General features: G+C 39.3%; 1 protein-coding gene across 3 annotated transcripts in view; it reads right to left on the bottom strand.

Moving 5' to 3' along the window:
• EPHA3 (EPH receptor A3) overlaps nucleotides 1–16,646 on the bottom strand; it is a 216,701-nt gene that overhangs the window by 17,571 nt on the left and 182,484 nt on the right. For all 3 annotated transcript variants that reach the window (XM_061454341.1, XM_061454339.1, XM_061454342.1), the window contains 3 exons: nucleotides 14,219–14,404; nucleotides 8,658–8,719; nucleotides 6,170–6,379 (listed from right to left, as the gene is read on the bottom strand). In XM_061454341.1, coding sequence (XP_061310325.1) covers nucleotides 6,170–6,379; nucleotides 8,658–8,719; nucleotides 14,219–14,404 — 458 coding nt within the window. The remainder of the gene's footprint in view (nucleotides 1–6,169; nucleotides 6,380–8,657; nucleotides 8,720–14,218; nucleotides 14,405–16,646) is intronic.

Genomic DNA, 16,646 nt, shown 5'->3' on the forward strand with positions numbered 1-16,646 from the left:
GCAGTAATGATGTTGTTTTTCTTGCATCAGCATAATGTATGGTTCTGTGAAACGTAGAAATATCATTTTGGAGTTTTTAGACTATTACTCTCTAAAAAACCTGAATTTCCGTGGGTGGCTTCAGGCTCACTGTTTTAGTTACATGTTAAGATACAAAAATGGAGCTCTTTTTGCTGAACCCTAGAGAAATAACTGCAAGGTATCACACAGAAAAAGTTTGCTTGTGGCTAAGTCGCGAGCACTTTAGGCAAGGGCAGGAAATATCACGTCTGCTAGACGGTCTTTACCTTCATAGCCCCATGGAAAAAGTCATTTACACAATCGCAGACCCACATTTACACAGAATGACATTAATTAGCCTCCTAACATTTTGGCGCTGCTTATTGCAGGGCAGGGAAGATTACAAACTCAACGAAACCAAGTTCTTCTGGCTTTGCTCATTTTAGTGAAAGATGAAGGCACATCGACTCCAGATTCCATTACAAGCAAATAAATTTTCTTTGCTAAGTCTCAGCTGTAACTCTATACAAGCCTAGAGATACATCTAGCATTACCATAAATGAGAATAAAATGAGAGTATCAAAATACAGCTAAAAAGAAATCAACTGCCACTTAATAGAGTATGAAACTATAATTTTGCCATTCTGTTCCGCTATTTGTCATAAAAACGTCAATCTTGTCTTTGCATTTAAAAGGGACTCTGTTGACTTGGGTTTTGAATAATTCAAGGGCAAGATAGAAAAAAAAAGGGAAAGTTCTAGTAAATATTTTTTCGACAAACAAGCATTTTAACACAAAACTAATTACCCCAAAGGGCTATGCAACATCTGTATTTTAGTAGATGTCCAAATATCAATACATGCGGGAAACCTGCAGAGCTGTATCAAACTAAAGACATGGTTTTCTATTGCTATTACCTTTGAAATTATAGTGAAATTCAAATAGTCTATTTTGAAACTAAACCCCCATGCTCATTCAGCATTAGAAGATCCCTTTTCACTCCTCTCCACTAAGAAATACACATCTCATTTGAACACATATCTCTTCTGAAATCAGTATGTTCTTTGCAATATTTTTTGCCAGGATCAAAGATATCTTACCTAATTTACCTTTGCGTAACTTAAATCAAAGACTTTCCCCTAACCCATAGAGTTGGAGTGGGAAATTTAAGTTCTCATACTTATTTCTTTACTCATCATTTTGTGTTTTTACCTCCTTTCCCCAGTCTCCCAATATTTAAAACGTGTTTAACAATACCTACTTGGCAAACTGCTATGATGACAGTGCTAAGAAATCATGCCTGTTTGTTTCAATTTACATATGTACATCCATTAAGCTTTCATACAATTTAACCTTCTTTATCTCCTATTTTTGTTGCTTATCCTCCACTGGAAAATCTGAAACTAATATTATTGGCTGATATTACGGGGGTTCTACCCTTCAAAATTAGTGCTATCAGGAGTGAACATGTAAGAGAAACTTACTAAACGAAAAATCATTATATATATGCCTAGGAAAAAGGTTTGCCCAAATCTATTTGATACAGGCTTATGAAGAGAAATCTACATGAGCTATATGCAGTATATTTACTAACTATTTAAATACAGGTTTGATACATTTTTGTCATGATGCCCCTTTAAGAGCATGCTCATCATGAAGCCAAATAAGCCGCCTGAATTTGAGCAGAAAGCATTAGTATTAGAAATTCTAGGAGTTTGTTATTGCAGCTTAAAATCCCAGGCAGCCTAGGTCAAAGAAGTACTCCTGGGGTTTGAAACTAGTAAGCTAGTAGTAGCCAAAAGTTCTATCTGATCGAGATGGAGCTGTGACTCCTACAGTATCCGGCCTTTCAGCATAATTCACTTCATATCAATGAAGTCTTCAATTTATTTCCAACATGTCTGGTACTCCAGCGCAAGGAAGCCATTTCCAGGCCTTCATAACCCATTCCAATAGTTTGATTTACAGTCTGTTACAGGGTGATTGCCACAGGCACCTTAAGCCACAGACCCAGGGAATGGAGACACAAGAAAAATGGATTCTAACAGAATTATCAGAAGAACTTTTGCAGGAAAACCTGAAGGTAAATGCCTGACATTAATTCATTAGCAAAAGGTTTAGGCTAGTTCAGGAGATATTGCCCTGATACAGACCAAGATGGTTACACGTTGTTGAGATGAGCCTGACTTATGTTCTTAAGCACCTGAAGGAGACCTGATGCTACTTGTTCACCCCTTATTAATGAAAGTTTTACCTTTAAAATGATCTCCTTGAGTGGTAGATGATAAGAGGATACAGTTTCTCTCCCTCTCTATCAAGAGAATTTGTGGGGTTTTGTTTCCCTTGTTTTGACACACCCTTCAATACACTGAGACTGTATTACCATGGTTTTGCATATATAGGGAGTGAACAAACCACAGCAAATTTCTGTCAAACACCAATTGCAATAACGTGTGTCTAACAGAGAAGATTCTTGCGCCCTTCCCTATGGACACAATGGAGCAGTGCCTTGCCATGCCCTCCCTGCTCTGGCACCATTACGTGGGGACACCTTCCAGAATACTTGCCATCAAAGCACAGGCATAGTGATGTAGATTTAATGAGAAATTATCCATGCAAATATAGTAACTGGGCAGTGTTTTACATTGAAATGCCACGAACATCACTGATGTATCTATGTGCTTAAATAGTCAAAGTTCGTCTACTGATTACCCAAATATTATGTCTTTGAGAGACATAATTACAGTCCCTCTACGTGTGTGATGGCTTAAATTTACTTCCACTTAATAACGTGTCATTAGTCCACCCACTTGTCATATAGGCATCTAAAAATAATAAGAATAAACCGGATCGATTTGACAATGACAATTTTAATACAATCTTGGCCTCTCAATTAAAAGTGAATAGGTACAGAGAACGCAGATAATTACAGCACATTCCCTGCGGCACAAAGGCTCAGTCAAAAAAACCTCCAAACGCTCCATCAGCCTGATTCACAGGCTGGCTTCTGCTTCTGTAAGCTGGCAGGCCACAGGCTGCCAAAAGCCCTTTGTGGTATCGAGTCAGTGACAGTAATTCAGGAGGTATAAAATGACCCTGTCAGGTAGCAAAGTCTTCTTACAACTCCTGATTCCTTGTATTTCACATATGCAACTGTGGTCTCTGCATTGTCCTTCAGAGCTCTTGCACAATAGCATAGATAACACAGATTATGTATTGATATATAAAGGGATACATACATTATTGAGATGAGAAAGGGTACATGTTCATATCCTTTATGCAAAGCTTCAGACAAAGCTTCAGTCAGTGGTGTGCTTCGAAAGCTTGAAGGGCTGACTGGGCTTCTTGGGGGAAGAACGATCCCAAATTGCAATTATGAATTAAAGGAATGAAATTGTTCTCAGGCTTGGACATTTACAGGCAGACAATAAGGAAGCTAAATGGACAAATCACTCATCTTTGCAGCTAACTACAAATTTCACTGGTACCACTGACACTAAATGAATAACTGGGAGTGGGAAGAGGTGGAGGGCTGGCAACAGGCTCTGCCCATTAACATAACACGCACTTCGCTGTTTGACTGTTTGGAATTGTGGTTACAATTTGGGTTTTTTATGTTTTTGGTCTTTTCAAAGATCTTACTGAGTAGTTGACATCCTTTAGTGTTAAAGGCACGACACGTTTTTGGACGATGCCATTATTTTTAAGAAGTGGCGCTATTTTTGTCTTGCTTTTGTCATATAATTAGTACTTGCAAAATGAACCAGAAGCAGCCTAGGAAATGGTCCTGTTATATGAGATGTGATATGACTAAGCAGGAGGAGAATGAACTGCCCAGCTTTCTGCCAGTGGAGTGGAGCTCTGTTTAACACTCATAGCCCCCAGTTTTTTAAGCTGGGGACCAAACATATCCCAGGGACACGCTACCTTTGTATACATGTAGAGAAGATACACTTCAAAAGAAACTTGAGCAAAAGAATGAATAGCAAACAGCCTTGTCCTTCTCTAAGAGTCCAGATGTGGCAGAGGTTTTTGCAGCAACTATTTCTGAAGAAAATGAGATTTGTCCTAGGTTATATTTGGAGGTTTTAAATATATGAGCATCTTCTTGCAGCAGTTTGCACGTACACCATAAATGCCAGATGGAGTTTACTGAACACAGATGATTTCACTTTACAAAACAGTTTATTTCCATCTGATTCCACTCTCTACATGTAAATAGGCAGGTAGGCTTAGAAAACAGGTGGCTGAAAGAAAAAATTCAACACTGCACTAGGCCATAGGAAATTCACATATAACGCTGTCTGGAAACACTGACACGCTGTGCATCCTGGCTTGTCCTAGCCACCCATGGGTGTATGTCGCTGATGTACACTTCATTTACATGCCTCCCTTATAAAGCTGTGTGCTATATAGTTTGAGGGGAGCTATGCCTATGGACAGTGGTGGCAGGACATAGAGTAATTGCTTTAGCTTGCACATGTACATCCTGAAGAAGAAGACTAGATAAGTACCTGCTTACCTTGAGGACAGTACACCCATTACTTTCGCAGGAGCTTTTAAAAAGAGGGCAGGCAAGTATATCTGACAAAGCAATACACTTCTGGCGGAACTACAGGCAATTTTCTCTTCAGGATCTCTAGCACTATGTTATGATTTACTTATTAATGCTACACCTATACTGAGAATGAAAACTGTTTTCTCCTACTAATGTCCCTTTAGATTAATCACGAGCGATCTCTGCAGACAGTTTTCTAAATTGGTATATACTGCATATTTCTAACAACACGACAAAGCTTATCAGTGGTCAAAGAAAGCACTGAAAGGTCAAGTAAAGAATAGAGTCTTTATGCCTGGTTAAGTTATGAAGGTATGATTGATAAATCTGTATCTATAAATATCTGTGTATATATAATGTATAAAGAAACAGCTAGGATTTCTTTACTCATTTGTCATGTTATTTTATTTCAATCATGAGCAAGACAGTATGCAAACTACCACACTAACTGATTGCTTCTGTCAGCGATCAGGAATGAAGGAAGCCCTAGAAAACCCACATTAAGATTTTGCCCATTCATTCTACTCCAGTCTGGTTTGTACACTGAGGATGAGACAATTACTAGCATCAATGCAAACTACACTTGACTAAGAAACTGGATATTAATGCCACTTTTTCTGAAGTTAATAAAATCCACTTGCAATAGGATTAAAGTGAACAACCAGACATCCCAGTGTAGTACCTATGCATACAAAGCTGAATGTATGCCTTCAAGGTTTCTACAGTAAAACAGAAGTGTTATTCAAATGACAACAAGAGGTGCAGCAAAGCTGTAATTAGAAGATGCTGTGGCATTCATAAGGCTCTAAGCCAACACCGTAGCTTCCAAGTAGCTTTCAGGCAGGATGAACTTCGGAAAAGAAACAAGCAGCAGCCTATACTATGGGCAGTTGCCTATGGGATAAAAGCTTCTCTATCTCAGGACAAAACAGAGGTAAGTCTCCTTGATCTCATAACCTTTTCAAAAGCTGGGTATCACTTTGTATATATGATATAAGAAGGAGAAAGCACAGGAGGTTTATGACATTGTTAAGTAATATTTCTTTTCCTGGTTTACTCAAGTTTTCTCTCAGTTAGGGGTACAACAGCAGGTATAACTGAAATGCCCTTGCAGAACAGTGGCATCAGTATGCTCCTATCAGACACATGTCTCATCATAATAGAAAACACAAAAGGGTAAAAAAACAATTTAAATTAAGAAAGTATTGCTGAGTAGGATTTGTCTTTTGCTGGTTGGGAGCTAAAGCAGCAGTGCAACAAAACTTGCTTAAAGCGCACATGAAGTCTTACATGACCGTGGGCTAAACCAACTCAGACCGTAATTGTGGTACTCGCTTCTTTCCATAGCCAGCAGAAAGAAACAGAGCCAAGAATTTTGTATTCTCTTAGAAAAGTAATCTAACAAAATAAACCTCATTTTTTGCCTTCTACCTTCTCTGAGAAATGAATTATAAAATAGCTGTGATGGTTATGGCTTATTGAACATCTCTGGCCATGCAAAACTGGACGGCCCCTGCAACACGGAGTATAAACTTCAGGGTCTGCCTCAGACTTCTAACTCTGTCACAACCAATGGGAATTTTAAAAGGATAAACAAAGACAAAAACTCACCCTTGTGGTGTAAGCAGCTTCTGGATCATCTTCTAGTACACGAGAGAGACCAAAATCTGAGACTTTGCATACCAAGTTACTATTGATGAGGATGTTACGAGCAGCTAAATCTCGATGGACATAACCCATATCTGACAAGTATTTCATGCCAGATGCGATCCCTCGAAGCATGCCTACTAGCTGGATGACCGTGAACTGGGCATCATGTTTCTGGAAAACATATGAAATGTCATTTCAGAGACTGCTCACGTTCCTCCTCCTTGCACTGAATTCTTGATAAAGACCCTGGAGGCTCCTCAAGTGGAGAGCTCATGAGTCGGGGGCCGTGATTTAAATGTCACAAGTGGAACTACTTTGACCTGCAGAAGACAATCTCCCAGTCAGCTGAGGGAAGGGGACAGATTTTCAATTGAGATTAAAATTCATTTTTCCTGTTCTTGCTGTCATCAGAATTTTAATTTCCTAGTTGGGACCTGTGTGAAAGCAGGACATAAATCTAAGCTGTGCGTGCTCCTGAGACTGGAGCATCAGGACATTAGAGAAGCAGATGTCCAACTTCCCTGAAAGGCCATAGGATTTGTTAGTGAAAATCCCAGCGTTACCCAATGGACTAATGAAAGTTTTCTATTACATAAGCTAGGTTTGTTATTTTTTAGCAAAAGCAAAGGCTGATCTGATTCAGGGGCTTTCAAATTCCATTAAATATAAACTAATTCCTTGAAATTTTCCTCAACTTCAGGAAAAGTCACTTAAACACACTGGGACTTAGCCTAGAAACCAAATGCTGCATATATTTCTAATTGTCTACTAGCCACATGTTTTAAATCTTCCAGCTATCACTGATGCTGTTTGTTAACATCTAGCTTTGATACTGATATATAGACACACAGATGACAGGACAACAGTACGTCCTAGTGCAGCTCTCAAATGAATTTCCCAGTGCTGTAAATGTATCATCATGGGCAGCTCTCCAGCTTTTCCTGCTGCTTCTTCCAGGATTTTATTAAATACAAGGGAGCTGGCTCTGCCATGTGGGGTGAGCTCACACAAGTCAGTCTGCAAGACAGATTGAACTAATTTAATTTTTGATTAATACACTTCGGGGCAATATTAGCACCATAAGCATTAGACAAATATATGGCACAGAGGATGCTTAAAGAACCTCTCAGAATTCCCTTTCATGAAGAAATTAATTATTATAAAAGACTCTTAGCAGTTCCCTGTTATGAAACCTTTAACTAGAGCCAGCACGAGAATTTATATAGACACTGGAGAAGATTTAGCTAGAAATCAGAAGGCTTCTAACCATGAAAGGAATTAGACATTCAGATCGCCTTTCACTGGCAATGGGAAAAGCAAAATAACCCGCTTTGAAAGGCATTTATAAAGAGGGCTATGTGGCCTGAGTTGCCCGTGATATGAGTCACAAGGTTTTTTTATCTGTTTCCACACAACAGTATAAAAATGAAACACCAAACAAACCAAACAACCACACTGAAATGAACAACCTGAACGACTGTTTAGTACTGTCAGAAATTGTTCCCCTTTCTTCAGTGCTTTTTAAGCCTAAACAAAATATATGTATTTCAGTACAGATATATTTCATTCAGATATACTGACACGTTATTTATATGTATTTTACATGCTCCAGTGGACATCATAACATATATAGTACATACTGAAACTAAGGTTGACAATATATCCCCTTTTGGGGTTAAACGTCTAGTTCGATGTTATGAATTTGGGGGATAATGTCATTCAACCGTGGCAGAACCAAAGCAGTCTCCCAGCCACAAGTGAGTTTGCCCTAACAAATTCAAATTAAACTAGTGTTTCCCCTCAGATGGGATTTCATTTCTGTTACTCTTCTTGTTTTGCAACAAGTAAATCTTGGTGACACAGGGAGCGTTCACGTTTTTTTAGGCACGCTACCAACTTTGACAGAAAACAAAGATAAATCAACCACAGCATTAGGATGTCTAAGGTCGGGGAAAGAAAACAGGCCAATAGAGTTTTCTAGCAAAACATTTTGAACACCCTCAGGTATGGGGTTATTCCCTAAACTTTTCATATAGAAGGAAACAGCTCTCTGATCAGTACTGTTGGTTTGCTGATAGAATTGCCACAAATCTGTTCATTTTTGAAGTCATTTGGTAAGACTCATTGCCAACCAATAACCGTAACTGCTTTTCGGCCCTCAGAAAAACAATTATCATTTTTGTGTGCCAGAATGATGTTTTGGTTTAGTTTTTCACAGATGTGATATACTAATAACACCGAAATTCTCTTTGTTTTGATGTAATACTTACTGCAAGCAGACAAAATGGACTAGCAGATCCCTACCTGGCTTTCTGAGCACACAAAACCAAATGGTAATAACAAAATATCAAGCAACAAGAGCTGATGATCAGAGCAGAGTGGCAACGAATCCATAACAGATCTAGGACAAGGGCCGGTTCTGTACCACCTACTATTCTACTGCACTTACCCGTAGGAAGCTGTCCAAGGAACCATTCTCCATATACTCAGTAACAATCATAACTGGTTTACCTGCAAGTAGATCACAGTGGTCACACATTCAAAATGAATACATATGGATCTGTAAGACCAAGCATTACAGAAATGTGCCCAAATCTTCCAAATCCCAAGGTTAATCTTACAGTGAGACAGAAAGCAGATGCATGGGCAAACCCAGCTCTGTGCACAACATAATTGTGATTCTACTGACATCAACCGATTGGATTTTTAGCAGCTCAAGTGTCAAGAAACAAGTGAAGCATCCTGCATTTTCAGGATACAGTGTTTTATCCATCACTATTGAATATAATCCTTCATAGAACTGTTGAATATGTGCAATTAAGCTGGTGTATTCTGCCATGCAATTGCCCCCAAGGTTCCCTCTGGAAGGGAACCGGGCACTTGCTGTGGCAGGAGCTGTGGTTTTTCTTGAGGTGCTCTCCACAGAGGTGCAAGGACTGTGGAGCAGTGCTCTACCATGTGGGTACAGCCAGTGTGTTCCTCAGATACTACTATAAGGGAGAGATGAAAAGCATATATAGAGGCAATAGCAAAAAATGCTCTCCTTCAGGAAGGTATTTATAATGCATATAAACTATTAAGCTTCAGTATTTTCCTAGCATAAGCCATAGAAAATGTTCTGGTGGGGAAAGAAATGGGGAAAGTGCAGAATCAGAGTAACACAGGGTACTGGAAAGAAAAGCAGAGCTGTAACACGGCCACCTTCCAGTACTGGAGGTTAGCCCTCCTTGCAGGCAGTCCTGCCTCCCTCTGCGGGCATCACTGACAACATGAACCTGGTCCTCTCCTGCTAAGCACAACATAGCTGGGGGCCAACCATGCTGCATCCGTGGGGCAGTGGCAAGCTCTGAACAAACAGCCCTGCATCCTTGGAAAGCTTCTGGTATCTTTCAAAGCTTGTCCATGCGGATTCAGATCAGGTTTTGAAAGCATTCTTTCTGCCCTAAGGTATTTTGTAACAATAACCAAGATTTCATATGCAACTCTGACATGTTGGAGAGAAATGAATGCAAAAATGAATGTGATTACGGTGAAGTTTCCAGACAAAGGTCATTGCCCTGCTAATATTTTACCATCGCATGGATTTTATTATTTCATAATACGTTCTAAAGCTTTGTTTATTTTCTCTCTGTGGTAGAGAGAAAGGTGGGCAAAAGCATGAAGTTATTTAAGAAGATGAATTATTATTTCACATACAGTACAGGAAGGCATCTGACCATAAAAGCATGACAAAGACCTGCATATTGTATAGCAGGCATGGTGACATTTTAGCTTTTAAAATTGAACAGCATGATGCTTGAAAGAGGTACTCAGTATAACTCAAAGCAAGAAAGCCATTAAAAAAGCAAAGTAAACAGTAACAACTACTTTTTTGTTTGTTTTTCAGAAAACACAACTTCTACCAACTAGAAATTCTTAGAAGATAAACATCAATATAACGAGAAGAAAATCCTTTGTCCTTTGCATGGATTAACAGGTTAAAATACCTTCTTTCTGCTGTGCAAACGATGTGTTACATCGTGAGAGTCACACTGATGGGTAATTGACTCTGACATTCATTGACTAGTAGGAACAATCTATCCAAAACATTAAACTTGAATGATATAGAATAGGATACAGGTAAAATGAAAATAAACAAAAAAAAAAAATCTGTTGCTTGCTTATTCTTGTTAGCAAGAAATATTCAGTGCAAGGAAAAATACCTAACTTACAGTGTGCATCTAATATTAACCCAAAGGCATTTCTGGTAATGCACAGAAAATGCTGCTGAATCTTTCAATCACAGGGCAATGCACTGATGAAGCTATCCAAAACGTCCTATGATAAATCCATGTAGTTTGAAACCAGGATATGGTTGCTTGGTTTATGTATAAACTCAGAGAATTTTATGACACATCAGATGAGTAAAACTAGAATAAGAAGATACATCTTCCAACTTATTAAGAGAGCATCTTCCTGCCTTGCTCGCTCCTACTCGGGAAGCCCCAAGTGCAGCACTGCACTCTCATTCAGTTGGAAATGTGTCTGTAATAGGAAGCACATGCTCAGAAGCAACACGGTGGGCTTTTAAAAGACCATTCTGCATTCATTTATCAAAGCACAGCCTTTATACATGATAACAACTCGTGTCAACAGTGTTGCTGAAATTTATTATACTAACAGGCTACAAATTGCTGTAAGTTATTAGTAAACTAAGCAGAACATGCACGCTGGTTATTAAGGCTACTGCCTGCAGCATGCTGAGGAGAACAGGGTAGTGACAGGGAAACACACAACAGAAACTAACGTGAAGGAGGGGAACAACCCTGCATCGAAGCAAAGGACTGGAGTCTTTTCTGATGCACCTCCTTCGTGCTATCGGTGGCTTGTCTCCTGGCAAACCAGAGCCACCCCAGCTTGAGAACTTCCTACACCAAACAGCCCTGTTACAGGGATTGTGCCAGTTGCAGTTACAAGGAGTTGCTTCAGAAGACCTGCTTAGTATGAAAAGCTAGATCATTGCTAAGGGCCATCTGTCAAATAGAATGTGGTTAATGAAGAAAAGGTCATACTGCCTGCTTATCATGCACTACCTGTACTGAGAGTGATCCAGTAAATATTCCACAGGCTCTCTACTTACTATACACAAACTGATGCTTTTCAGTGTGATTTAGTAACTACCATTAAAAAATAGGAACACTGCCTAATGTGTTATTGCAGTATATTGGTTTGGTTTAAAAAACACAAAACCCCCACAACCTTCTTCTATTACCCAACAGAACGTTAAAGAAAATACATTATTATCTTCACTTGCATCTCTGCCATATAATTTTACCTAGAGAAGCAGAAACAAATAGTTTCAGAGCAGTTTTCTCACCTCCTATACTCAAGCTATCTGGAGAGGGTGCTGCATCCCTGAGGCTTTTATTGACTTCAGCTGGGAATATTCAGAGCTCAGTCTCTCATAGTTAAATGTGACAGGCAGCTGGCACTCCCAACCCCCTGAAACACAGCAGTCTGCTGTGAATATAGCTGAGTAGCAAATTTACTAATAGTCAGTTATACAGAATACAGACAGAATTAGTAATGCGCATTCAAAGCGATGCACAAATTCTGCATGCACAGCAATTAAATCATTTTCTATAGTGCAACAAAAAAGTAACAGAACAGATTTTAGCTCAGCTGTGTACAGGCTGATGCTTCAGTGTCAAGTAATTTTGGGACTGCAAATCTTATTCTGTCTGTACAAAGCGTGTGTCTGTGTGACTGTGAGACCCGAGCTGAAGTTCTGGTGTCCTCAACATCAAAAGGACATGGAACTGTTGGAACAAGGCCAGAGGAGGCCACGAGGATGATCAGGGGTTGGAGCACCTCCCGTATGAAGACAGGCTGAGGAAGTTGGGGCTGTTCAGCCTGGAGAAGAGAAGGCTGCGTGGAGACCTCATAGCAGCTTCCAGTGTCTGAAGGGGGCCTATAGGGATGCTGGGGAGGGACTCTTCATTAGGGACTGTAGTGATAGGACAAGGGGTAACGGGTTAAAACTTAAACAAGGGAAGTTTAGATTGGATATAAGGAAGAAATTCTTTACTGTAAGGGTGGTGAAGCACTGGAATGGCCTGCCCAGGGAGGTTGTGAATGCTCCATCCCTGGCAGTGTTCAAGACCAGGCTGGACGAGGCCTTGGGTGCCATGGTTTAGTGTGAGGTGTCCCTGCCCATGGCAGGGGGGTTGGAACTGGATGATCTTAAGGTCCTTTCCAACCCTAACTGTTCTATGAGTCTGTGATTCTTTGTTATTTAAATCAGCAAAATAGACTTTCATAAATCACACTTAGAACATTATTATTGTAATTATGTCTCTTCATAACACATAGTTTTTTCTACATACCTTTCACTAGCTATTTTTAAACACATTCTTGTGTTTTGGGTTGTTTTTTTTAAATTTAATATAATTTGTTGCAGTAAGCTACCAAGTACTTTCATACCTGTCTGTTCTTCTGACACCTTGGCTCATGCAATTTAAAATAAAAGTTCCTTAAACCCAGTAAAAACATCCACTTTACAACAAGGTATTTGGTATACTTCTACCCAGTTAAACTGTAAATGTTCTCAGTTCACTGAAATGGCAAGGAGCTGCTTTGCCAGCAGAGTCCTCTAGGATGAACTAGGAAACATCTTGCCTCAATGAGAGCATGAGAGCCAGAATTTGCCTAAACAAGGCAGTATCACCATCACTCAATCCCACCACCTACTCATGAGGAGAAGAGCATGGGCAGCTTAGAGGAGGCTACTGATGTCTCAGAAATGCCTGTTACAACCTGCTGTTACCTAGATGACAGTAGAGTTGGAGGGGGTTCTTCAAATATGTTACTCTTCAGGCAGGTGCCACATGTGGATGGAGGTTTCAATTCCTTTTTTTGGGCTCAAAATGAGAAGGCGATTTGTTATCATAAAAAACAGACAAAAATAAGCTTTAACAAAAAACCCCTACACCCATAACAGAAACAACCAGGGGCAGATATAGAAAATGTCTCAGTAAAAAAAAATATATATATTATCAAGAAATAAAATCAATTTTACGACTGGCATCGGAAGGTCCCAAGATTTTTTATTTACTTCTGCATTTATTTCACCTTTAGATTTTTACTAAGAGGTATTCTGGAGGTTCAGGATCTTTAAAATGTCTCATACTGGTATGCACTGATGCGCACTGAATACAGACATCAGTACGTCCGTGTGTACTGAATATCACATAGAGTAACACGGAGTATTCTTTTCCCTTCATGGAAACCATGCAGGAAGAAGCTTGGATTTACTCATTAATTTACTGGTACCAGTTGCCAGAGCCAGGTAGGCTGTTCATTAATTTGTGCTAATGATAACGTCTAATGACTTGGTTGAAAGCAGAACATATTGCTCAGTGCAATTAGGAACCCTTAGACTCTGTGACTGGTAACAGATGATCAGCGAGTGCCTCTTGGCCACTCTGTAGCAATTTGTAGCTCTGGAGTTTATTAAACCTGCCAGTTCATTACAGAAACGCTTATTTTTCTATGTGTTCTCAGGTTTTTTTTTAAGCAGACTGTTTTTATTCCCATGTTTTTCCCAGCTCATCAACCCAGGGCATGGTTTCTAAGTTCTCAGCAGCCCGCAAGCAGCAAGCCAGTGAAGATCCTGCAGCTGCACTGCAGGCAATTGCCTCCGATACCATTCTTCATTGGATCCATCAGTGGGGGGTTAGCTGGTGCTTTCACACGGGTAATGTTTTTCCTGCTTTTAAGGAAATACAATATACACTGCAAAAGCCAAACTATGTGTTTCTGCTGTTATCTCTTTTAAAGGCTATCTGGTACATATTGACAGGGTTAGAGCATAAACGTTTCTGGAAGGGTTTGCAGAGAATAAACATGGATGAGTCAGCTTTTTATTTGCTTTTGCTCCTGAAAGACCAGCAAATCCCAGAACAATTTAGGTTGGAAGGGGTCCTCCAGTGACACTTCCCATACAAAACAGATGTGCCTCTGATAGCTTACTTTTAGTGACGACTCCCTCTAATCGAATGATGTTAGGGTGGTCAAACTGTCCCATGATGCTTGCTTCTCCAAGGAAGTCCCTCCTCTGTTTCTCTGTGTAACCAACTTTCAGGGTTTTGATAGCCACTGAAATTTCCTTTTTAGAAGGCAGCTTCAGGCGCCCACTGCAAACTTCTCCAAATTCCCCTAAAAAAGTGCAAAAAGTGACAAAAGATTAAATATAGTTATTTCATGGGGATTTAAGAAAGAAGACAGCATTCAGCAAGAATCCCTGGGGTGTGATGTTTACTGGTGGGCCACTGACCAGAGCTCCAAAGGAGACCTTTGGACAACTACTTAACATTTCCATGCTTGGGTTTTCCAGCTGTCCAACTGGACAATTCCACATATCCAGATGACTGCAGAGCAGAGGAATGCTTAAATGTGACCAGAAAATCCCATTTTTGTTTCAGTTGATGGCCTTTGAGACAATGGTAGGAGGGCCAATCAACACAGAAGTAAGTATGAGAATAATCATGCATCCTTACTCTTCATTTCTACCAAACATATTTCACTTGAAGTAGCAAGATAATTCATAACGAAGTAATTTATCTACACAGCTGCAAAGGAAAATAAATCCATACAGATTATCTTTGTTCTGTCATTATTCAAATGGATCTAATAATGCAAATATATACTGTCACTGTGGGACTACAGGACCTGAGAGTCCACCATGAATATTGTGCCCACTGCATCTTGTGTGAGATCCCCAAATAGAAAATGGCAGATATCACTGCATGTTTACTTTCATAAAACATGGTTTATCCTTTGCTATGTAACATCCAAGAAGAACATACAGAGAAAATTACCTTGGCATTCAGATAAGCACATATTACATATGTAGACAAACTGCTGGAAGAAAACACTTGAAGATTTCTATATTTAGCTAATGATTACCTAAAGCATTTAATGGAAGTTTCAGCACCTTAACATTTGAGCAGCAGCTGACTTTTGATTCCCAGTTATCCAACCCCTATCTTAGATTTCATACAATATAATAAACTGCACCTACAACATCCCAGTTAAAATAACAGTAGGTAAATTTTTTTCTCCTTGTTTCAATGGCAAAACAATTGAAATGATGAGAAACACAATAAAAACAGAGAATGGCTAAAATACACAAGAAATATGATAGCAAGAATTGTCCCTACAAAATTCTTTAAAGACAAGGAAAACACTATACTGATCAGGGAAGAAAGGTTGGTTGGTTGCTGGTTTGTGTGTGTGCTTTGTTTGTTATCTTTCAAGAAGTTACAGGGTATTGCTGGAGGGCTTTCACACTCATTTTCTAACACATGGCTACTCAAGTTCTTTCATCAGAATACAGGAGATCTAAATATAAATAGTCCCTCATGTGCCATATTTTGTCAAGTGGCCTTGTACAGAAAGTCTGAGCTGGAAACAAACTAATCCTATAAATCTAAATCTAGCTGGCATCATTTTCATGCAAACTGGGAATTTTGATTTTACTTGTGAGTGAAGTACCATGGAAAGAGTGATGATACTGCTTACATATGAGCTTTTCCCCACTTAAAGTGCAATAATCCTAAATGCAATAGCATAACTCTGCCTCTAAAGAGCAAAGGCTCTTGGAGCTCATTTGCCCACAATGATTCTTTCTTTATATCTGCAGCTGATTGTTTACATTAAGCAACATCTGTGAAAACTAAAAATGACCAAAATCCACAGAAATAAAGTATTTTTAATAGGCAAATTTAAATCATCTTGCTCTTCATAGATTTAACGCTCGGAAATGTATGATGGGTTGATAGCCCTTCACCACTGACTTCAGATGTGATACCACATGGGATACATCTGAGATGTTACATTCAGCCCATTCACCTGCAAACTGAAATTATTCTTTTGCAGTAGAGTTCATGCCCCGTATGCAGCAACTCAATTTGGGCATGATAAAGGGGGAAAGAACAATGACCTGAGCCTTAAAAGTCAGGGCTGTGTGTCCACATTCAAAAGCTCAAGGACTTGGCATTATTTATTCACAACAAGGAATGAGATGAGAGAGAGAGATGACAATAGTTTAGGCTTATTGAAATTACAGTTATATGGATGCCAGCTCCTTATTCTATGCAGAAAAGGTAAACCCAAGAATAGTTTCAAGTTACAATAAAGCTCAGTTAGATCAGGAAAATAATTCGAACAGTAAGGACACTTGGACAGTACAAAAGATTTTTTATGGAGTCTACAAACTCTTATCTTGTAGATTATAAATAAGCATCTGTCAAGAGCAGTACCCAAGAAGGTGGGAAAGGGTATGGGCTTCATGACCTCCTGAGGTCACTTTTCAGCTTTATTTTATAAGGTTTCTCTGTTAGACAGCCAATTTAAACAAAACACCTGATCAAATGTGTCACAGGTCAATGACCTTTCT

This window comes from Pezoporus flaviventris, unplaced genomic scaffold, assembly GCF_033815535.1.
Source record: "Pezoporus flaviventris isolate CSIRO_AGI_PZ_B2104156 unplaced genomic scaffold, CSIRO_AGI_Pfla_v1 ptg000015l, whole genome shotgun sequence".
NCBI classification, from domain to species: Eukaryota; Metazoa; Chordata; class Aves; order Psittaciformes; family Psittacidae; genus Pezoporus; species Pezoporus flaviventris.